This window comes from Lissotriton vulgaris, chromosome 12 (assembly GCF_964263255.1).
Source record: "Lissotriton vulgaris chromosome 12, aLisVul1.2, whole genome shotgun sequence".
Taxonomy (NCBI): Eukaryota; Metazoa; Chordata; class Amphibia; order Caudata; family Salamandridae; genus Lissotriton; species Lissotriton vulgaris.
Genome location: NC_141700.1, coordinates 58,989,131 through 59,013,508, shown reverse-complemented (window position 1 = coordinate 59,013,508; position 24,378 = coordinate 58,989,131). Strand labels below are relative to the sequence as shown.

General features: G+C 48.8%; 1 protein-coding gene across 1 annotated transcript in view; it reads right to left on the bottom strand.

The window, feature by feature from the left end:
* Positions 1-2,356: 2,356 nt before the first annotated feature.
* The window catches only part of MAP2K2 (mitogen-activated protein kinase kinase 2), a 64,054-nt gene continuing 42,032 nt past the window's right edge, over positions 2,357-24,378 (bottom strand). Inside the window, exon 11 of the mRNA XM_086947087.1 lies at positions 2,357-4,504. Within this exon, the coding sequence (XP_086803213.1) occupies positions 4,394-4,504 (111 nt within the window). The 3' untranslated portion in view covers positions 2,357-4,393. The remainder of the gene's footprint in view (positions 4,505-24,378) is intronic.

Sequence of the window (24,378 nt, the reverse complement as noted above, 5' to 3'; positions counted from 1 at the left end):
ATCTCCTCTTCCCAAAATTGGTAAGATCCATTGGTTTAATAGGGTTTTCTAGGTCTGTAGAAAGAAAAGGAGAATACCCACTCTCCAGCGGGCCGGACATTTTCCTTTAGTGGTGAGCAAAAGTGGCTTTCTAGGTGGTGCTGGGCAGGAATAGAAGAGGAAGAGCTGGAGGGCTGATAGGCATAGTGTAGCAGCTGTTAGAGGTGTTGGACCAGTAAGGTGGGCAACTCCTACAAAAAGGTAAAGCCCATAGAAGCTCCCCTTAACTTCTGCAACTGCTTTTAGTCCTGGGCCATAGAATGGAGCCCAAGGGATCAGACCGTAGCCCTACCCACCTTAACACTCAACCGCACAGTGCCTTGTCTGCCAACAGCGGAGTCCCACCAAATGGCTTGTTCAGGAGACTAACATGCAAACCTCAAAGAAAATGCAGTTTAGCGTAGTCAGTCGTACCTGCTTGCAGTGACAGAAGACCCCACAACTGGCAACAGAATCTGCTGTATCCAGGACCACTCGAATAATCTGGAATAAGGTATCCTGTCCCTCCCTAACAACCTCAGAGAAATGGTCTGAGGTGATCTGGGGAATGCATGTTCTTCACTTTTAGACTTCAGTGCCAAGCTACTCTCTGAGAATACTTTTTCTTATCGCCTCCAGGTTTTGGAATCCGTCGGCAGGGGCCATAGGGAATTCTCCTGCACTCTGTTTACCACAGGAGGACACCTGTACCACTAGGCTCTCTGGTGAGGGATGAGAGGAAAGAAATTTTGGGTCTCCTAGTACTGGCCTGGATCTGCTTGTTACCTGTTGACTGTTGGAACCGATCGAGGCTTGTTCTACGCATATTTCAATTAAGCTTCATTTGAGCACATCAGGTCTCACAGCCTTGAAGAAGAGGGTGCGTGTTGAAGCACCTCAATCAAAAGTTGGTCTTTATCTCCATAGTTGGAAAAGGAAGCTCCTAGACTTCAGCTACCTTCCTAATCACTGCATGAAACAACACTTTTGTAGGGGAGTGGAGATTGGTGCTGGTTCTTGGGGGCACTCTTCATTTTGTAGCCACATATCCAGACCACAGGCAGTGTCTAAGATGAGGTCTGCATACACAAATTGTTCTTGCATAGTCTGCCTGCTGTGCCGTCATGGCACAGACTTCAGCTGAGAAGATTTGTCTATGCTAGGTATCCTCCATCAGCCATTGATCCTCCTTTTCAAACCTATGAAGAATTGCCATTTTTCTGTGAGATATCTTGTGGAGGGGCGGTCGTCGAATCAGGCGCAGGTGCCAGAGACTTAGTCAGAAGCAGCACTGGAGCAGACAGTAGTGTCAGACTAAAGCCTGGAACCAGCATGAACCTGGCCAGTGCTAGGGATCCCTAGCGCAGGAGCCCTAAGGTCGAATGGTGCAGAGGGACGGCTTACCGGACAGAATCTGAACAAAGCCAAAAAAGAACCCAAGGGGCCTGGAGGCACACCAGAGGGGGCCTAAGGACACCTGAAAAGAGCAACCATGGCAATAAGGAATGGAGTGCCTTTGGCCACCGCATAGGGAATTCGGTCTTTGAAGGCACAAGAGATGAAGCTGTGAATGGAAGAGGTGTTTAAGGGCTGGTAACTGGCACAACCGCAGGCACCAAAGTGAGAGACACCTCAGGAGCAGGTTCCTTGGGCCAGGCCATGTCGGAAAGATCCAGCACAGAGGTACTTGTTCGAAGGCGAGATCTCAATCTTTTACTCAAAACAGCCTCGGCCCCCGATGCTTGGCAAGGACACTGGCCATGAAGAGTTGGACTTTGTATTCTTGGATGGCGTTGGCATGTATGAGGCTACATTTTTCATATGCTCGATCCCAAGCACCACAGACAGTCCTCGGGGAAAGATAGTTGCCCTTGCAGGCTTGATAGGGTTTAAAGCCTGACTTTTTAGGTGGTGACTTTTTCCCTCCCACTGCACTGAACACTTTAGTTACAAAAGTCTGTAGAAAAAAAAATCTATTGATCTCGATGGAGAAGAGCTGTGGATCCACATGGAAGGAAATAAAAAAAAGGGAAATGAAGAGAGTGCACCGGGATGGGTGCCGAAGGGCTCCAGTTACGTCACCATAGCGTCGCTTCCCTTGCAAAAGTGGAGCCATCGCCCCCTCCAGTGCAGTAGAGCTATGGAGAAGCTTCAGGATCCAGTCTGGCACCTAGGGATATTCAACAGATGATGAAACTGCAAATAGAAGGATTAATCAGAAAAACATCTCAATATAGAAAACTTTAAAAACACCTAATAACAGGTCTCCTGCTGAATAATGGCCCATCAAAGATGACCGGCCTAGCGCAAGAGAAAGAAAAAGACAACACAATGGAAATACGTTTTCCATACTTTTTATTGTTTTTCTTTAAACACCCAGCAGCATTTCACCACACTCAGCATGAAATGCACCCAAGAGGGAAGCCCCGCCTACAGGAAAACAATTACATTTGGTCTGCCCAATAGAAGAGGCTCAGTGGGGCTGGACCAGAACTGTTGTACAGTGTGGTGAGGGACAGGGGCTCAACCCAGCAAAGCAGGTTTATCCTCCCCACCACTCCTGCGAATATCCCTATTCCTTAGAAGGGAGTGTATGACTCAAGGCTTCAATGTGGACTGAGATCAGGCACACAAGCCCAGCACACACATCTAAAGTAAAAGAAACCCAAAACTCCCTGCTCTGTATTGCCAAATGTTTCTATTATCTTTACCCACCGGTTCCATATCACAAAAAAAAACAGTGACCGCTACAGTGGCAGCATTATTCAAATTATATATATATTTATATATATATATTTTAAAAAACACGTCCTCAGATAAGATTATATGCAAATAAATAGGTTTTTGATGGATGTGCTGAAGATTTCTAGCAGCCATGCTGGAAAGGGAGGCTGAAGCTTGCTAGAGAAAGTTCACAAGTGCATAGGAAGGTGGAGCTTAATTGTAGTCGTGCTACTTGCTGGAAAAGGGATGTGCATCTGTACTTTGATAGCTGAAAATTGGTCTTGTAAATGGGCTTGGAGGGTACCCCCTCTTCACATGCAGGCACGGACAAACCATGGTAGTGTTCCTGCAAGCGTGTTCCTTGCAAGCGTAACATCTTTCCCAAGAGTGTGCGTAGGCAGCTAGCTTAAAATCAACCCTCTAACATCCATTACATTTGTCACCTGAAGCCATATTTGGCAATTACTATATTGGTTACTACTGGCTAGCTGAAACTAGAAACAATTCAGATCCATTTTTCCCACAAACATATTTGAGGCAGAGAACTTACTGCAATTTACAGCATAACTGCTCTTCCTCATGCCCAGAACCAGGGGGAATTAAAGTCTGGTATAGTCAGCCCTCCACCCCACAAAACTTCAGGGGACTGTGATATCAGAGACAAGTCAATACTAAGAGTCCACGCTTTCTTCCTCGAGGCCCAAGGACTCTAGCAGTTTTGACAGTGAAGACCTGCTGAACAAAGATCATATTAGACGCACTTCTAGATCAGACTGAAATCCAGCTTATTGCAAGAGAGGGTGCTGGAATTATCCATCCGGTAGAATGTGAGATTTGGACACCATTCCCACTCTTTGGTTGGGGAGGTGAAGATATAACGGCGACTCGTCTCTCATCCAATCCAACTGAAGCTCTGGGGAGGCTGGTGAGATGAGTTAAGCAGCAGCCCAACTTCTTGAACTACAGAACTGCAGTTTATGCAAAGATTTCATTTCAGTGAATTCCAGAAAAGTAGATTTTAGGTTCCCCAGATCTGCTCTACTCCTCCAATCAGCTCGAAAATGGACATTCTAAAATATCTATCATTTCACAGCATAAATATTTTGGGGCTTTAAGCACTCAGTCACAGTTGGGACCTGTACCAAAGAACAGGATACACCATCCAATTTACAAGCCTACATTTTCCAACTGTTTCCTGCTGGGGCTCTCAATAACTGATTAATTGAAATTTAGCTACTTGACTCTGTACCAGCTGTCGCGTAACATCCTCGTTTGCAGATAGCAGCACATAAACAAGCAGAGACTAGAAGATACAGTGTGTGATGTCCGCCAGGGGTTATTCCAGTGCCACATGTAGGACACGGCTCAATGAGGCCAAGCAGCAACAGCATTGCACGCATTTCCTTCTCCCAACCCCATCCCAAGTGTCCAGGACTCAGCCAAACCGAGACGCGTGTAATATTAAAATGAACAGCAAGCCAATGTTGGTCTGCTTCTTCCTCCGCGCCTCTTCCTCGACTCCATCCACATGTGCCGCGGGGGACCAAAGTAGAGGAGAAAGGGGCAAGAGGGTTCTTTTGACAGGGAACAGTGCAGGCAGCCAGACTGACGGATGGATGGACGGATGTACACCGGCAGACTTTTCCCTTTTTCACACAGCAGTACGGGTTGGGGTGCTGGGGTGGTTGATGCCAAGCGTCTTACACAGCCAGCCTGCGAAGTCCACCTCTTCTATCTCAGACCGCTTGATGAAGGTGTGAGTCTGGAAGAGAAACGGGTCATATGAAAAAATAGATCCGAAATAATTTATTAACATTTAACTGTCACATAATGAGCTGTATGGTTACAACTTTGATTACTCTTCAGCAGCCGAAGAACACCAGCCTCCTACCACACTTCTACAGGATAAAACTAACAGTAACTGCTTTGTATCTAGTCAAAATCACACAACTTAAAAGCAACCAGGCACGGTCAAAGCATTCAATGACATCAAAATTACTTACTTCTTTAAGATTTCTAAAGCCATCCCAATAGAACAGTTGGCAGCTTTTCTACTACTGATTTCGATGCGGTGCAAAGACATATCATAGGTTTGGCTTTAAATGGTACATTGTATTACCCACATTTTATATTGTGGTCTCCAACCACTGGCATGTCTTGACCAACTCATTACGAATAAACACGAGGTTCACGTGTCCCTACAAAGCAGGAGTTGGCTTCAAATTATACTGTGCTGGACACTGTATAACTGGGACTTAAGTCTAGACTATCAAGTTATTTTTGTTGCTTCTCTCTACCTCCGCGAGGAGTTGGGAAGGTCATGTTACAATAAGAACCAAGCTACAATACTACAGTTACGCTTACATACATTTTCATTTGTAGCGTGAATCCATTGCAGATTCACCTGTGTGAAATTCCAGCACATGCCCAGTAAAAGACACAGGAGATGCGAGCGCCGATCCATCTGGCAACAGTGGCGTAAGCAGTTGCTCGGCCAGCTAGACAGCATCCAAAAGGTTATAAAATCTGAATCTCTAAGTCCTGCTTCTGACAAGTAAGAGGGCAAGCTGAGCTATCATGTAGATGTCGAGAAAAAACAGAGGACAAAATATAATTTAAATACACATCTGTCCTAATTTTAGAAGTGAAATATGATCGAGCCCTCGAGAGTAGCTAGGCCCAAAGGAGAACGGAGCAGTGTTCCAGAGAGCCTAGAGTTTCCAGCGGTCTAGAGCTGGGACCTCCAACGTCTGGCCTGGAAGGCCGGACACTTGCCAGATTAGCATTTCCCAATTTAGATAAATGTAGTTATCTTAAAAATCGAGCATGTATCTGGCCTGCCAGGACAGACTTGAATAACCCTGGTCTAAAGCAGGACTTAGGGTATGGTCCAAAGGAAGGCAATCTTTCATAAAAGGGATTTCTGTCGCATTACACCGTAGGCTCAAATGGTTTATGCATCAATTTTGCTAAATTCAGGTTGAGTTTCAAAGAGATTGTGAGCATTTCCTCAGAGGAATGAGGTGGATGTTTTAAGTTATGTGTATTTGTATGGTTCACTTCTTACCAAGGAGTGTATTCAGGCATGTAAAGTAGGATGGAGCTCCCCAGCTCTTGGCCGACTGGTATAGCCATTTTTTGTGCAAAATTCAAGATCTGAGCTGGGGGAGGTGGTTCAAGGCTTTGGGAGCCAAGAATGAGCAAAAACACCAGCCCGCTCTGGTTCTTTTGATGCGAGGGATGTGGGCGAGTAAGAGGCTGGCATCGAGTGCAGGTTTATGGCGCGGTGTGGAATTTGCAGACTGTTCGGGTAAGTGGGGCCTAGGTTGCGTTGGGCTTTGTATGTATGTTCAAGAAGTTTGAAGAGAACTAGTTTGCGAACAGGGTCTTTTAGATGTGCGGAGCTGTGAATGCGTGGTGGGAGTGCGGCTGTGACCTATCCAACGGTTGGCATCACTGGATGTGAAGATAGCTCTCCAATCTGCTGCAATAGGCCCGTTTGACCTCTCTGGGAAGGTACTGCAGGTTTATGATTGAGCCATGAATCAGGAAATGACAAGAAGACCCTGTCACTGCAGCAAGAGAGCGGACTGACCTGGCCGGTCACAGGAGCTAGAAGCTAAGCACCAGCCACCTGGACTGGGCTCCAGTGCGCAGGCCGGTGGCCGGTGCCACCAGTGAGATGAGATCTGGCCAGAGGTTCACCAAGAACATTATCACCTTCGAAGCAGCTATGGAGTAAAATCAGAAAAAAGGGGAAACCCTTGTTAACCTCTGCTTGTGCATAGCTGTTCTTCTCGTGGATGGTGTTTTTACCTACAATAAAAGTTACCTTTCACCTGCTTTCGTGTACGGCGTATTTTACAACCTCGCATTGGTTTTGTAGAGCTTTGCTCTTAAGTTTAGCAACGTGACTGAACCGTGTATCCCGACAGGGCGCGCCGTCAGAAGCGATTTCTCTACAGGGCGGCCAAAATATTCTTTGAGCAGTATTAAATCAACATCAGTGGCGGCGGCGCAAGCATTTGCTGCCGAAAGCATCAGTGGTTTAACACTGCCCTCTAGAGGCGGTGAATGTGAAGAGCAGCTTCCAAATAAGGGCCGACCTTCTCAAGGAAGAGATACTTATTTCAGCACATGCGCTGTTGCTTTGCAAAAGATGTGAACTATAAAAGGCTTGGAGTCCGTCCATTGCTTCCCATTGGCCAGCTTCACTGTCACTCTTAACCTGCCTCCTAATAGGCCAGCGCTTGCAGATGCAGCTACCTGTTCTTTCGGAGTATCTACCATGTACTGATTGATTACGTTTGATGTACATCCACTGAGCGCTGTGATCCAGGTATTACTTTATTTATTACTGTCTGCGTTGATTCTTCTCCACATCAAATGTTTGCAAATCTTTTTCCCCTCTTCCAACCCTCCACTATCCTTCTGAATCCAAATAACTGACTAATATCCACCACTCAAATTACATTTCTACTTCACCATACTAATTCAACAATAATCTTTTATAGGTTCCAGAGTTCGAGCTACTCGCCGAAAAAGGGCTTCAGCGCCTCGTCAGGGGTAGTAAGCGCTATATAAATGCAATTATAATACAATACAATACATAGATCAATAACTGGTAACACACTGTAGTGCAACATAGTTGCATTTATATTGAATACTCCTTCCACCTCTCCTTGCTTCTTCCTCAACATCACATCAGATTTTTACACTGTAACATCCAATATTAGAAGTGCATTCACATAGCACTTACTAGCCCTGACAAGGCTTTGAAGCACTATAGGACAATATGGTAGGAACTCATACCTACCTTCAATAAAACACAAAGCCACTCCTCACCACAATGCCGAGCCACACCACTCCACACAAATTCACAAAATGCCACACCACACCACACAATGCCGGCCAAACCCAGTGCAGAGGGCCACGAGGCAAGTAGAAGGTAATGGACCTAACAGTGGGGGTTGAGGCCTTTTAATCCGGATGTCCAGGGGCCCCACCTACAATGCCACTCCCCTTCTCAATGTGACTCCATGCCACTCCTTAACACTCCACTCAGTACAACTCCAACCCATTCCAAGTAATAGCGGTCCACTCCATACCACAAAATGACACTCCAACCTGTCCACACTACACAATGAAAATTCTACTCAATGCCACTCTAAGCAACTCCATTCAATGTTATGCCACTCAATACCACACCATGCAACGCCACTCCACGTCACACAATGGCACTCCACTCCAGAGAATGACACTCAATTCGAGTCAATACATTTAAAATAGGTGGTACTTATTGGCTTTGCCAATGCTGGTTTAATAAAGGACAGGAATGGGCTAACGACTGCTTGTGCTAGAGGGTGTGCATTTCCCACCAAGAACCGTGTAACAAAATAAGGTCTGCCATGATAGTGAGAATGAGGTACTATATCTAGGAAAAGGCTTTGAAAAAAAATAGTTTTAAAAAACAGTTTTAACTGATACAAGAATATGTACTAAGAAACAATGCAAAACATGGAAACAAAACAGCAGCAAAAGCATCCACTAGAGGGGGACTGGAAGGGGATAAATGGAAGCAGTGCCTAGAAGTGAGAAGAGTCGATCACGGATATCTAGGCTCAGAGCTCCAAGGTGCTGAAGTGCTTGGGTGCCTGCTTCAGTGAAGGCCTTTCTTGGAATCTAAGACTAAGGGGCTGTAACTCAAGACGCCCCCTCCCCCCCGGAGTTTTGTATAGCGCAAACTTGACCCCAAGGTATTGGGTATCAGAGTTTTACATTAGCACCAGTTGCATTACACAAGGACATTCATTTTTGTTTGGCACATGGAGATTAAGTAATTTGCCCAGAATCACAGGATGTTGACAGTCATTGCCAAGACTCAAACCAGTTTCCCCAGATTGGAGGTCGACTGCCCTAGCCATTAGACCAGGATTAAAAGTGTTTTACTCTCAGATTGACACATTCAGCAGATGCAGGGTCTCCCCTTATACCTTCTGATCTGATGTAGTGAGCCAGGGCATACCCAATGCATGCTGTTAAGCGTTTCACGGAGGGTGGCATCAAAGATGGAGACTGGCACCAACAGCTATTGAGACACTGCAGATGGCTTTGAACTGCACATTTGTGGTGCGGTTGTTCCAGACCTCACAGTGCAGTGTTGCCAACGCTGTGGGAAGTAATAGATTTAAGACAGTTTACAGGCCACAGGGACTGTTCCCTCACAGTCCACCCTACCAGCCCGACCTCCCCCAGCAGCGCAGAGGAGGGGCGGGGCGGGTGTTGCACCGCAAGGATACTCCGATTATGAGCAGAAGGCATTCAGGAAGTTCACACAGAAGGCTGTAGGTTTATGCAGATGGCAGCTTACATGTTGCTCAATGAACACTGCAGCAGCTCCTCTCTGCCCAACACAATGTCTCCAATTATCAACCTTGGCCACAGAGTGGCTCTCGGCCTTCTGTGGCTTATTAAGCCTAGCTAAGAGTGCAAGTAAGGCAGGGCAGCAGCAGATTTGAACAACGTGGTTGTGCTGGAGGCTGAATCGGCGTGGCGCAGTTCGCAGTGGAATAGCTTTTTAGGTCTCGTGGAGTTAACCGCGCGTAAGCGCGGTCTCGCCAGAGACCTATAGTGAGCGACACAGCTTTCCAGGAGACAGCACCTGGCCGCACGCATTTCCTCTGCCAGAAGGCGATTTGTGCGTGCCACGCGCACGAGAACGCACTCGATGTGGCCAGCTCCTGTCTCCTGGAAAGCCGTAACACACAGCCACACCTCCCCCTGCACGCATGCGCACTCCCAGACACACACGAGCGCACATACACGCACGCACACATACAGAGACAACCCCCCCGCCGTCGCACACACACACACAAGCGCGCACACACGCGCACCAACCCCCCCCTACCCATGCTGAGCAGTAGCTATCATTGCCCCCAAGAAGCATCGCGACATGAAGAGGACTGACCCCCGCTGCTGTGCACTTCGCATCCCCCACCAGAAGGTACTGTTATTGTGTGCGACGTGCGCTGCGGACCCGAAGTCTGTGAGGCGCGCACCCCCTCGAGCCCCCTGAACGATCGTACACTGTGTGGCCCTACCTGGGAGATGTCCCCATCCGGTCTCCCGGCCTTGGTACGAACCAGACAGCTCCAGCGCCCAGTACGCCTCGCCCCCCTTCCTCAGCGCCGTACGCTTCATACGCGAGACGCGTGAGGTTTAGCAGGGCCACTCTAGATTTACCGTACGAGACGAACTGAAGCGCTGCGAAGCGTACCAGCGTTAGCGAAAGGGGTCCACACGCGGCACACGGTGCCTGGACCATTGTGGGACTAAGATTAAGCTGTGAAAGGTCATTTTGAGACCCAGTGACACGTGTTATGTACAGGCGATACATGTACTGCACGAGGAGACGCAGGTACAGGGGCAGAGAGGCAGGAAGTGTTCCATGTGATATTATTGCTGGTGTAATTTTGGAAGTGTGCGCATTCCCACATAGTACAACGCCCCGTATTTTTTCTGTACAGTGTGGTTCTGTACTTTACAGGTAGCAGCCTCTCTGTGTGTCCCCCTGTGTTCTGCAGACCCTTTCCTGTATTAGTCTGTTTCCATATAATACTCTTGTGAAGTGTAAGCCTCCACAGGAAGATAGAGGTGCTATGCATAAGAACTATATTGTGTGGTTCAGTTAAAACCAGGTTAAAAATCATTGATGATGAGGCACATGTAGATGGAACAGTACCAAACAGAGCACATTACACGTATTTACAAATTGGGGGTATCAGTTGATTGAATGGTTTACCCACATTCGATTTTTGGTCACATTGTAAACCATTGTTAGAGTGTTAGTCCTAAAAAGTACATTTGAATATGGGTACCCTCAAACTGGTTTCGTCAATCGGGAGGGTATCGTGTGAATGCCTTTGTGCAAACAATGTTAATATACCAATTGCAAATTAAAGACAAAAAATGTATGCAAAGCATGGTCATTTACAATGCCAGTAACTCAAACATTAATGCTGCGAGACCTATTGCATTGCAAATGCTTGTTTTCAATTACAGGTACATGGGAGGTATCTGCCAATATGTCCGAGGGAAAAACACACTTAAAACTGCTTGAAGAATACAAAAGACACCATATAGTACTTTGTTTGAATGGTATTCTAGCACAGCATTCTCTATTGGAGTTGGCACAGAAACAATGTGCAGTCTCAGTTTCTGATGAACTGCAATAGCTGGCCGCCAGGAGCCGCTGCAATAGAGGGCAGTCCAGGGAAACATGCTGAAATATTAGCTTTCCTCAGCAGTTCTGACCACCGACGAGGATATTGCTCAACTGTAGATCACCATGGGGACTGCTGCGCTGCTTTTCACAAGTAACAGTACCCAAAACCGTGACCACAGAAAGGTAACCCTAAAGGACTTTAGGGAAACAGTGGTGTTTCACAGTTTGATAGGGCCAGGCATTCCATCATCTGCAACATTTTAAAAGCTACAATTACATAGGGTTCATGAAACACAACACACTGTTTTACCTAAATATAAAAAACATTGCGCAAGATCTGCAGTCTTGAAACCCTATTAAACATGTTGTTTGCATCTTGGTCATAACTCCGCCCTATACCAACACCAGCCTGGAGGTAAAAGCTACTTTAGACCTTAAGAAAATGCATACCAGAGTGGGACAAAGTTGCTTCATGAAGCAGTACTTAAACAACAAGAAACACTCGGGTGAATTCATCTCAGATGCCATAAACCTCTGCTGTATTGATGTCACAGGGACTGTGTTACAAAATGAGCTTTCACCACCACTCAATTGTGTTTGATGTGGAGAAGAGTGCAGGCACTGATCAGCTTTTACGTACTGTGGATGCGGACGACATTGAACTGGTCTCAGCTGAAAAGTCTTAGCACTTGGGAATATCAAATTCTGAATCAGTGGAATGGCTCTTACATTGTCCTCTCGGCAACCCACTTTGATGATAAGGACGAATGTACCGTGATCATGTCACCTTCAAGAGCAAATAGAGACATTTTCAGGGCTGTCCATAATACAGTTTGCAAGAAATTGACAGTATGGAAAATCAATATTCCTTCTCTAGAATCACAAATGCTTGGAGAGCTTGTTCTAAATTAGAGCTCTACAAAACATTTTGCTTCTTGGGGTCAGAGCTAAATGTTTGAAGTCGAGCACTCCAAATCTTCACGGCATGGACTGGTTGGAGCAGCATAGGCAGAGATGAGCACAGGGGTGGGGCTTATGAAATCATTTCAAGGGTACAGTTTCATAGCTCACCAGTACCAGCAGCCCTTTTAAAAATTACAGCCCTTTGGAGCCTACTCTGTCCCTTAAGAAAATAAGCACTGGCAAAGCCAGCCAGTTTTGCCTAGGTGAGATCTATTAGATATGTTTGATTTTTTTTAACACTTGTTGCATAGCAGCGTGAGCTGCTGTGCAACATTGTTTGAAGAAACAAGCTTTGCAATGCAATAGCTCTCGCATTTGCGAGAGTTTGAGCTGTTGGCATGGTAAATGACAATGCCTTTTATTTACGTGTTGGTTTTTAAAACATAAATAAAAGGCATTGTCATTTACAATGCCAATAGCTTAAACTCTCGCAAATGCGAGACCTATTGCATTGCAAATGCTTGTTGCAGTCTGCAGTGTGAGCGGTGTGCTGGGCCCCAGTAGATCTGTGTGCAGTGTCCTGATATTCTGTGTGCAGTGTCTGCTTGGCTCTGTATGCAGTGTCCACGTGTGACCTGTGTGCTGGGTCCCGGAAGGTCTGTGTGCAGTGTGCTGATATACCGTGTGCAGTGCACAGATTGGTTTGTGGACAGTGCCAGAGTGGTTCTTTGCACATATCCGCACAGGTCAGTGTGCAGTGCACGGGTTGGTTTGCGTGCAGTGCCAGAGTGGTTCTTTGCACCATATCTGCACAGGTCAGTGTGCAGTGCACGGGTTGGTTTGCGTGCAGTGCCAGAGTGGTTCTTTGCACCATATCTGCACAGGTCAGTGTGCAGTGCACGGGTTGGTTTGCGTGCAGTGCCAGAGTGGTTCTTTGCACAATATCCGCTCAGGCCAGTGTGCAGTGCTCGGGTTCTTGTGTGTGCAGTGCTCAGTGGGGTTTGAAGAAAGGGAAACTTTACACCTGTAAGGTGTGGCAGGTTTTAACCACACTCCAGTGGTAATTACTGCTGACTTCAGTAGCGCCATATGTCACCGCTTTGTAAGGGGGTACTCAGTTGATATGATGTTGGTATCTGGACCCCCTAATTCCGCTCTAATGTTGGCAGAAGTTATATTTGGTACAGAGGTTAAAATGCAGTGGGGGCGGTGCCTTGGCACCCCACCCGACGGAATAATGCACGGATTAGGCAGGTCCGAGTTCCTGGCACGCAGATGAGGGAGCAGGAGTAGGTTTGTGGTTGGCAGACGCATGGGTGCCTGAGCTTTCAGTGTCTCGTGGGTGTGTGCAGTGTCCGAGCAGGATTTGTGTGCAGCGTCCGGTGTGACTTGTCTGCAGTGCCAAAGTGTGATTTGTGCACAGCATCCTGGCGGGACTGTGTGCAGCGTCTGGTGTGACTTGTGTCCGGTGTCAGAGGTGGGTCTGTGTGAAGCGTAAGACAAGCACCACCAGGCAGGAAGTCGCTCAGTACCAGCAAGTTTTACCACTGAAAGTAATCACACGCCATCTTTACATACCATTAGGACCTAAAAAAATAAAACCCACTACGACGTGAAATTCTATCCTGTGAAAACAGGCAGCCTACGGAACAAGCATTTACAATGCAATGGTTTCGCCTTTGGAAAAGTTAGAGTTATTGGCATTGTATATGCCAAAATTTGTATTTATGTTTTTGTTTCGAAAACAGATAAGTAAATGGCATTGTCATTTACATTGCCATTACCTTTTTTTTTGCAGTCACTTGGCACTCTCTAGCACTCCCTAGTACTCTTTATGCACTCTGCATTTCTTATGCACTCTGCATTTCATATGCACTCCCTGTGCACTCTGCACTCCCTATGCAGCACTCTGTATGCACTCTGTACTCTATATGCACCCTGCACGCTCCACTTCCTATGCACTCTGCACTTTTTATGCAGCACTCTGTATGCACTGTGCACTTTGTATGCACTCCACACTTCCTATGCACTCTGCACTCCCTATGCACTCTGCACTTATCATGCACTCCCTATGCAGCACTTTGCATAGAGAGTGCAGAGTGCATAGAGAGTGCAGAGTGCATAGAGAGTGCAGAGTGCCTAAAGAGTGCAGAGTGCACTCCCTATGCACTCTGCACTGTCTATGCACTCTGCACTCCCTATGCACTCTGCACTCCCTACGCACTCTGCACTCCCTACGCACTCTGCACTCCCTACGCACTCTGCACTCCCTACGCACTCTGCACTCCCTACGCACTCTGCACTCCCTACGCACTCTGCACTCCCTACGCACTCTGCACTCCCTACGCACTCTGCACTCCCTACGCACTCTGCACTCCCTACGCACTCTGCACTCCCTACGCACTCTGTATGCATTCTGCATTACCTATGCACTGTGCACTGTCTATGCACTGTGCACTCTGCACTTCTTATGCACTCTGCACTCCCTATGCACTCTCTGCATTCCTTATGCACTCTGCACTTCCTATGCACTTTGCACTCTCTATACACTCTGCACTCCCTATGTACTCTCTCTGCACTTTGCACTGTCTATGCACTCCCTATGCACTCTGCATTACCTATGCACTCTCTATGCACTTTGCACTCCTTATGCACTCTGCACTCTCTATACATTCTGCACTTTTTATGCACTCTCTCTCTGCACTCCTTATGCACTCTGCACTCCTTATTCACTCCCTATGCACTCTGCATTCCCTATGCACTCTGCACTTTGTATACATTCCCTATGCACTTTGTATGCACTCTTTATGCACTCTCTCTGGACTCTGCATTCCCTATGTACTCTGCACTGCCTATGCACTTTGCACCCTCTATGCACTCTGCACGCACTCTGCACGCACTCTGCACTCTATGCACTCTGCACTCCCCCTGCTCTATGCACTCCCTACTCTGCACTCCCTTTGTTAAAGTTTGAGCTTTTGATAAATGGTGTTTTGTATCTTCATTGAATTATGTGTAAAACGTTGATGTGTTTTACTTTACACAGAAATCTGGAGTGCATTTATAATGCAATTATTTGCAGAGAGAGGGAAGGGATGAAAGAGGCCAGGAGTAAGAAAGCTCAAAAGGAAGCGAGTGCAGGATAGAGAGGGAGGGCAGGAGGGAAGGAATAGACGCAGGAGAGAGGGAGGGCATAAAGGAGTGTGAGGGCATGAGGGAAGGTAGGAAAGTGTGAGAAAGGCAGAAAGGAGAGGGCGGCAGGTAAGAGAGGGAGGGCGGAAAGGAGAAGGAGGGCTAGAGGAGGAGAGAGAGGGAGATGGAGGACAGGAAGGTGAAAGAAAGAGGTGGAAAAGGGAGGGCAGTCGAGACTAAGAAGGCAGAAGAGAGAGATAACAGAAGAGTGGCATTGTAAATGGCAATGTCTTTTCGCCATGTGTTATGGAGTGTATGCATGTGGTGTGTAGTAGAATTATGTGGGTATGATTGGAATTGTAGCAATGGTGGCATGCTGCGCTTTAGATGAAAATGTTTAAAAGTAAAGTGTGCCATACTGCGATGCTCCAATAGTTAATTGTGGATGCATTAACAATTGATGTGTGTACTGATCGCTGGTGGTGTGTGTGCCTGTAGAAATTGTGCACTGATGGCTGGTGGTGTGTGCGCCTGGTGGAAGCGTGCACTGCCGGCTGGAGGTGTGTGTGCCTGGTGGAAGCGTGCACTGACAACTGGTGGTGTGTGTGCCTGGTGAAAGCGTGCACAAACGTCTGGTGGTGTGTGTGCCTGGTGAAAGCGTGCAATGACGGCTGGTATTGTATGTGCTTAGTGAAAGCGTGCACTGACAGCTGGTGGTGTGTGTGTGGGTGTGTGTTGGTGTTGGTGTTCCTGGCGAAAGCGTGCAGTGACGACTGGTGTTGTGTGTGCCTGTTGAAAGTGTGCACTGACGGCTGGGTGTGTGTGTGTGTGGTTGTGTGCCTGGTGAGTGTGTGTGGGGTGTTTGTGTGGTGTGTGTGTGGTCTTATGTATGTGGTGTTGTGTGATCCTCTGTGAGATACCGGGGTCTGTCGTCTGGAATGGAAGCTTTGGTCAGATGGGGGGAGCATGGAAATGTTGTGCTCCTGTGAAAGAGCTGGTAGGTGATTGGGGTCCCCCTTAGGAGCCAAAGACTCTGAAAGCAGTGCCCCTGTCTTTAACACCACCACTCCAGTATGCCTCAAGTAACATGTGCCAGGTCTTCTACAACGCAGGGGCAGAGAGGAGAGGCAGGACAACGCAGGGGCAGAGAGGAGAGGCAGGACACAACGCAGGGGCAAAGAGGAGAGGCAGGTGACAACGCAGGGGCAGAGAGGAGCGGCAGGACACAACGCAGGGGCAGAGAGGAGCGGCAGGACATGGGGCAGAGAGGAGCGGCAGGTGACAAGGCAGGGGCAGAGAGGAGCGGCAGGACACAACGCAGGGGCAGAGAGGAGAGGCAGGACACAACGCAGAGAGGAGAGGCAGGACACAACGCACGGGAAGAGAGGAGAGGAGAGGCAGGACACAACGCAATTGCAGAGAAGAGAGGAGAGGCAGGAAAACGCAGGGGCAGAGAGGAGAGGCAGGACACACTGCAGAGAGGAGAGGAGAGGCAGGATACAACGCAGGAGAGGAGAGGCAGGGGCGGAGAGGAGAGGCAGGAAACAACGCAGGGGCGGAGAGGCAGGACACAACGCAGGGACAGAGAGGAGAGGCAGGACACAACGCAGGGGCAGAGAGGAGAGGCAGGCGACAATGCAAGGGCAGAGAGGAGAGGCAGGTGACAACACTGGGGCAGAGAGGAGAGGCAGGTGACTACGCAGGGGCAGAGAGGAGAGGCAGGACACAACGCAGGGGCAGAGAGGAGAGGCAGGTGACAACGCAAGGGCAGAGAGGAGAGGCAGGTGACAACGCTGAGGCAGAGAGGAGAGGCAGAGGACAACGCAGGGCCAAAGAGGAGTTTGGAACATAGCTCGCTGTCCACATAAGGAGGGATGCTGGGTTCATAGCCAGGAGCACAGCTTGCTGCCTTCAAGGAGAGATGGAGAGCTGGTGCATGGCAGCTAATGTGGACTCCCGCTGCAGGGTATGGAGAGACCTAAAGTGAGACTGTCAATATATTAAACAGCATCCCCCCCTCCACCTCCCCCACAGGAAGCAAAACAATCTTGAAGCACCGCGATGTACAGACCCCAAAGCCAGGGCAGACGGAGCGAGTCTTCAGCCCCCCGAGCCAGGAGTCCACAACCCTCATAGGAGACAGCCACAGACCTCAGAGCAAGGGTGCACCACCCACCGCGTGGGGCACACCAGAGTCCATAGGGTAGAGTGATCCACTGTCCTCATAGCACGGGCTGGTTACCCTATGAAAGCAGGAGTCCACAGACGGGAGGGGACGGGCCCACAGTCCTCAAAGCGTGCCGATGCACTGTCCTTAAAACGGGACCCTACAGACCTTAAAGTAGGGGATTCGCAGACCCTATAGCTGAGAGTCCACAGTCCTCACCGCAGGTGGTCCGATGACAACACAACAACTGGTCCACCTCCCTCAGAGCAGCATGTCCACGGACCTCAGTGCAGGAAAATCCATAGTCCCGATAGAAGGGGGGCCTGCTGTCCTCTGTAGAGAGGAACCCACAGTCTTCGGAGCCAGGAAAACCCCGTTCTCAAAGCATGAGTTAAATGTCACGGAGCACAGAGTCCTCGGAGGTCCGCTGAAACCACAAACCAGGGAGCAGACGATGTAATGACCACAGGTCAGGGGAATCCACAGTCATCACAACAGGAGGAGAGGAGGGGTGACCAGGGTCTTCTGTGCACGGAGACGCACATAACTCAGACGGGGGGTCCTCTGTACAGTAAGATGACACCCCTCATGCATGGACTGGGCCACACTTCTGGGAGATCCGCAGCCCTTCGGGAAGGACGGTCCAGCGCGCCTCCCCTGACTCGCACACAGCGCCTGGTCAGGTAGAGGAGGAGGTCAAGGCGCTAGCCTGAGCTCGCGTGAGGCACAAGGTTGTGCAGCCGGGGCCTGCCGAGGAAGAGGAGGGTCCAGGTGCTTTGAGTGAAAGAAGCGCAGCAGAGGTGCTGCTGAGACCCCCGGCCTTGGTGCCCGCAGGACACAGCGTGGCTGGGGAGGACGGAGGCGGGGGCCACAGGAGGTGGCGTTAAGAGAGGGGTGGGGGTCCTCGTGCAGTCCGGTGGCTGAAGCGGGGCGCAGGACAAAGCGCGGCTGGGGAGAATGGAGGCGGGGGCCGCAGGAGGTGGCATGAAGAGAGGGGTGAGGGTCCTTGTGTAGTCCGGGGGCTGAAGGGGCCAGCCTCGGGAGCGGAGAAGAAGGCGGCCGGCCAGGATGCTGCAGACACGGAGGCAGGCTCAGCCTATCCGATGCGAGCCTGGGGTAGCGGAAGTGCAATTACATTCCACTTGACCTTCACTTACACATACATATTTATACATATACAAACACACACTCTGCCTACTCATTTACACTCTTACATAAACACACTTAAAACTGCCAGCACGCACACAACCTACATATATCTAAAAGCATTTTTCCCCTTACCTCAGCTGCGAGGGAAAAGCATTCGCCAGCTATGTATACCCCATTTTTTATGAAGGCGGGTGCACAGCGGCTCTTTCATAAAGGGCGAGGCGGCGTCCGGGGCTCCCGAAGCTTCACGGAGTCATAACAATATATTACATATATTTGCCACTACGTCCTGAAGGAACTTGATGCCTAATGATGGTTCTCCTCACAAACTCTCCAGCCTTGTGGTACACACGTCTTTTTCTTCTCCAGTAATTTCTAGTATTGTGTTCTCCCGTGTTAATTAAGAACAGAATCAAGGTGATCCGAGCAGTCACAGACCATTGTAAAGGAGATGTCATGACTGGGCCAGGGAAACTAGGACCCTGGGGCAAAGGGCAGAGGCCAGAGGACATCGGACACCGCTTCCGATGGGGGGAGGGCACAGGAAGGGACAGGAGACACTACAGGGCTGGACCTCGAGGCAAGAGGTCAGGAGACATGTGAGCTGAGCGCCAATGCAATAAAAGAAGGCTTGTCACTTACCATCGCGTCCTGTCTTTCCTTGGGGCAACAGAACACGACAGGAGCAGTTCTCCAAGTCCCAACCCGCCAAACTTGATGTTTCCACAATCCTTTAAAAATGGTGGACTCTCTGGTCGGCTGCAGAACAGGAAACATCCTCCGCCCTTCCTCAAATTCATGAAGAAGCCTTTTAAAAGCATGACGTCCTTAATAAAATCCATGACAAGAGCTGAAGGAAAAATCCTGCCGACTCAGAACACTTCATGTGAATGAGGAATGCGCCCCAAACCTTCTTAAATGTCCCATTCTAGACTATCACATGGGCCACCTGTCTGCTTTTCCAGAGCGTCAGTATCCACATTTAGCTCATTTAGTAGACACCAGCAAAGGGGAACTTGTGATCTCCCCTATTTTGCAATTGTTAGAATTATGAATATATGAAAATGCCTAATTGCAGATTTATCCTTTATAGTGAGCAAAATGAAGAGGACTTTAGGCGCCCCGCGCCTAACAGAGCACACTCGCTCCTTGCCCCGGCCGGTCCCGGTTGCTCTCCCGCCCGCTCTCGACAATCCTACGAGCGGCGGGGGAGTTATGCAGGCACTCGGCATTTGGGACGGCAGGCCGGGGGCACAGGGGCACTCACGGTCTCCTCGGCGGGGATGGGTCTCCTCCGGGAGGCTCTTCGTCGTGCTTCAGGTGCAGCTCCTCCGCCGATGGCCCAATCAGGTCGCTGCTTTGCAGGCGAGCCCTCACAACCACCCGGGAGTCAGCCAACGGCAGTGCGGCTCCCGGGGCAACCCACGATGACGAACCTTGAGCGGCCAATCCCTGCACAGCTTCAGTAGTGACGCGACGGCGCACGGGCCAATCCCGTCGCGGCGTCAGTGAGGGGGCTCGACTCCTGTGGCCAATGGGAGCGCGGCGGCTTCGATCTCAGCTACCGCAGCTCCCGGTCACGAACACAGCTTGCAGAGGGTGTTTCTGGCCCCGGGCCGCGACGGTGATTTAGCGGCCAGAGATTTTCGGGCCGCAGATCGCGGTCAGCCTGCTTCCTCGCCAGCAGATCGACACGGGGGATTATAAGGCACAGGGAAACACCACGGGTCTCCCCTCACCCCTGAATCTGTGCCGATGAGCACAGCGATCGGGCCAGCTCTTCTCGGGGGCGTTCCCGGCTTTTGGCTGACGTATCATGACGTAGCCAAAAGCCAAAGATTCTCGGGAACGCCCCCGTGTCTGGTCCAGCATTGACGGACGCCTCTCTGTTCCAATGGCTAGCCTCCATTTATGGAGCTAGCCAATGAAGCAGAGAGGCGTGTTCAAGTCACCCATACTAGAAACTACAGATTTCTCTGGAGGAGGAGCCTAACGGCTCCGCCCCCCAGCGAAACCTAAAAAGCAGGGTCGGGGTTCAAGCTACACAGGCTTGTTCAAGTTGCACCAACAGATTTCCAGGCACAATCTGGCACTAAAAGCACCCTTACAGAACACCCTCCACCCACTCGAGGGAAGGTGTGTTCTGTTAATAGGCTGGGAAAGAAAGGTTGAAATGAGGGATGTGCAGCGTGCTCCGGAGGGGGTGGCAGAGCTTGACCAAATGCATAGTTAGGAGCTGAGGTCAGAGCCAGTTACACAAAGGCCCTTTCTTAAGGTCAGGAGCAAGCAATGCTCCGAAACATTCCTTGCATCCAGAGGGCTCTTTTGCCAGCACATTGATTCTTATGGCGGAGCCGCTCTGCCTACCCACCTAAATAATGGATGCGCACAGCTTTGGACTTTGGAGGGGAAGGGGGTCCCCAGGGTCCCAGGATTAGGTCATGGACCCCAATGACTTGTGCCAGGATACTCTCAAGTAATAGAGCGCGCTATAAAATGGTTTATACATACAACGGGGGTGCTGCCTGATTCTGCCCATGGTGCACAATCACTCGAGGGGTCCAGAGATCTGGCGGGCCCACGGCTGCCACCAGTATCCAGGAAGGGATTGATCTGGGACAGCCGGTGAGCATCACAGGGAGAACGAGACCGAAGACCTGGGAGGTCCGAGCCGCCACGCCCTCTCGCCCAGATTTCACACAGAACGAAGGACCCTGCAGGCTTCAGACTGGGGGTCCCCACCATCAGCCACCATGAAGGGGCAGAGGGCTGATGGGGGGAGTGCTCTGCACATTGCGTGTGTACCAGCCTAGCTTCCTTTAGGAACCAGACGCTAGGTGGGAGCAAGGACTCGTCACCAGCCCCAGATGTCCGTGAGCTTTCACATTTACAGTCTGGTAAGGAAGGGGCAAGAAATGAGCTCAAATTCCAGCGGAGCATTCGGACCACCTAAAGTGCGATAAATTGATAATAAATTGGGCAATTGTTTAGGTGTATTACTTACTACCTTGAAGCGCTATGGAAATCCGGGTGAGGTCAGAGGATTGAGTTTAGCCTAGGATTGAGTTTAGCCTAGCATTCCAACAGCAGTCCATATCTCGCAGCAATAACATGTTGAGTGCAGGTATGTACAGACCTTGATTAATAAGTAAACACTTGAAATAAAAGAAATAACGGCCATTGACTGAGTTGATGAAAGGCTTACTACAATTGCAAGGTGGAGTTAGCGCTATTCCTTCCTCTGAAATAAACGCATAGAGATACTGACGAGTTTAAGCAAGAAGCGCATCACTAGAGAAGCAATGGTTTTACTGAGCCCAGCAAACAAAGCAGAAAGATGAATGCACTACAGTGCAGGTGACCATTACAACAGGCTGGGTTCTAAGAAGGTGAAAACAGAGATGCTAAAATGAAGCAAGCGAGGAGAGGCTGCCCGTGCAAAACACAGTCTGCTGGGATCCCCCTGTCCTCCTCGTGACCCCGTGCGCCTCAGTGCTTGGTGCCTGCTTCACACCTGTGGAGAAGATTTTTCTTATCTGCTTGTTAACTAAACAAGCAGATAAGAAGTCTTTACGGCAGCCATAAAGCAGGCCAGGGTGTCCGGAGGGCTGTCCGAAATAGGACAGCGTGGCACCCAAAAACCCTCCTTTCCATTAGGAAGCCAGCGTTTACCATAAACGCTGAGGCTACCCAATGGAAAGGAGGGGCGGGGCTTAGAGTCCCCTTTTTCTAACAAAATCTCTAGCAGAGGCGGGGCAGCTTCGCTGCCACACCCACACGAGACCTAAAAAGCACTATGATGCGCTGCAATATATTAAAACAATTGACAAAGCCAAATAGCTCTTGCGTTTGCAAGTGTTAACTTTTTTTGTGGCGAATGGCAAGGTTTGAGGGGGCAGGAGGAACAGTGCGGAGGCGGAAGCACAACAGCAGGAGGAGAGAGGCAAGCAACATGAGAGAAGGAAAATGCTACTTACCAGTATGCATCTGTTCTTGGCATGTAGGGCTGCAGAATCACACACTGTTGCATTAGATCACCATCTGGTGGTGGGCCCGGATGATTACACATTGTTGTTGTCTTGGAAGAGTCTTTGTCTGCTGGATGACTCGTCCCTTAGACCGTAGTGCGCATGGTCATTGACTCCATTGTCAGATTGTTTTCGCCATTGGGCAAATGATAGAGTTGTATAATTACAGATAAAAATGACCATCTGTTGTGTATCTAAATAAGATAATACTGGAACAGATATAGGTAGCCGAGGAGGCGGGTGGGCGTGTGTGGTTCTGCAGCCCTACATGCCAAGAACAGATGCATACTGGTAAGTAGCATTTTCCGTTCGAGGCATATGGGCTGCAAACCCCACGCTTTTGCATAGCTTGCACAGCAGTTTCTCCCTTAGCGGCGGCCACCCACATCTGTTGCAGTAGTTTGAAATAATGTTTTTAGTACAGTCTGGCCCACACTTGCTTGTTGTTTTGCCTGCACATCTACACAATAGTGTTTTGTAAATGTGTGTGTAGTAGACCATGTAGCTGCTTTTCAAATATCATCTAATGGAATATTCCCTAAGAATGCCATAGATGCTCCTAACTTACGGGTAGAATGAGCCCTAGGAGGAATGGAGAGCGCGTTTTGCTTTTTGGTAGCAAATCTGAATACACTTAATCCATCTAGCGATGCCCGATTTAGAAATAGGATTGCCTTTATGTGGAGGTGAAAAGGACACAAACAGTTGTTTAGTTTTACGAAAAGGTTTTGTCCTATCAATGTAGTATAGAAGTGCTCTTTTTACATCTAGTGTGTGTAGAGCTCTTTCTGCAACCGTTTGTGGTTGTGGAAAAAATACTGACAACTCGATTGATTGAGATGGAACGGTGAAATTACCTTTGGCAGAAACTTTGGATTTGTTTTGGGAACCACTTTATTATGATGAAGTTGTATAAATGGTTCTTGAATTGTTAATGCCTGGATCTCACTCACTCTTCTTAGTGAGGTAACTGCTACTAAAAAGGCAACTTTCCATGTAAGAAACTGTAACTCACACTTATGCAATGGTTGAAAAGGTGGACCCATAAGTCTTGTGAGAACAATATTTAAATTCCATACTGGAGAGGGTGGTATTCTGGGAGGAATTATTCGTTTAAGCCCTTCCATAAACGCTTTGATTGCAGGTACTCTAAACAATGACAAATGTTGTCTGTTTTGGAGATATGCTGCTATAGCAGCAAGATGTAATCTGATTGAGGAATACGCTAAATTAGATCTTTGCAAATGTAATAGGTAACATATGATGTTTTGTATAGAAACATCCAAGGGGTTGACTTTATTTGGGCAATAGACAACAAACCTTTTCCATTTTGCTGCATAACATGCTCTAGTGGTAGGACGTCTTGCCTCCTTAATGATATTCATGCAATCAGGAGGTAAATTTAGATATCCAAACTCTAAGACTTCAGGAGCCAGATCGCTAGATTGAGTTGCATTGGATCTGGATGCATAATCTCTCCATGGTTCTGTGTTAGTAGATGTGGGGAGAGTTTTAGTTTGTGATGTGGTACTACGGAGAGCTGTAGTAGCGTGGTGTACCATGGTTGTCTCGCCCATGTTGGTGCTATGAGAATTAATGTGAGAGAATGTTGTCGTAGCTTGCGTACCACTAATGGAATTAGTGGGAGAGGAGGAAAGCGTACGCAAATTTGTTCGACCAGTTCATCCATACCGCATTGCCTTTGGATAATGGGTGTGGCTATCTGGCGGCGAAGCTTGGGCATTTGTAGTTGCGGTGTGTGGCAAACAGATTTATCTCTGGTTGTCCCCACCTCTGAAAAAACGGCTGAAGAACTGGAGGATGAAGTTCCCATTCGTGTATCTGTGGTCTTTGACGACTTAACAGATCTGCCAATTGATTGTGAACTCCTGGCAGATGCTCTGCTAACAGAAAAATGTTTTGAGGGATGGCCCATCTCCAAATGCTCTGCGCCAGCCGGGAGAGCTGTAGGGAGTGTGTCCCTCCTTGCTTTTGAATGTAATACATTGCTGTCATGTTGTCCATCCGGACTA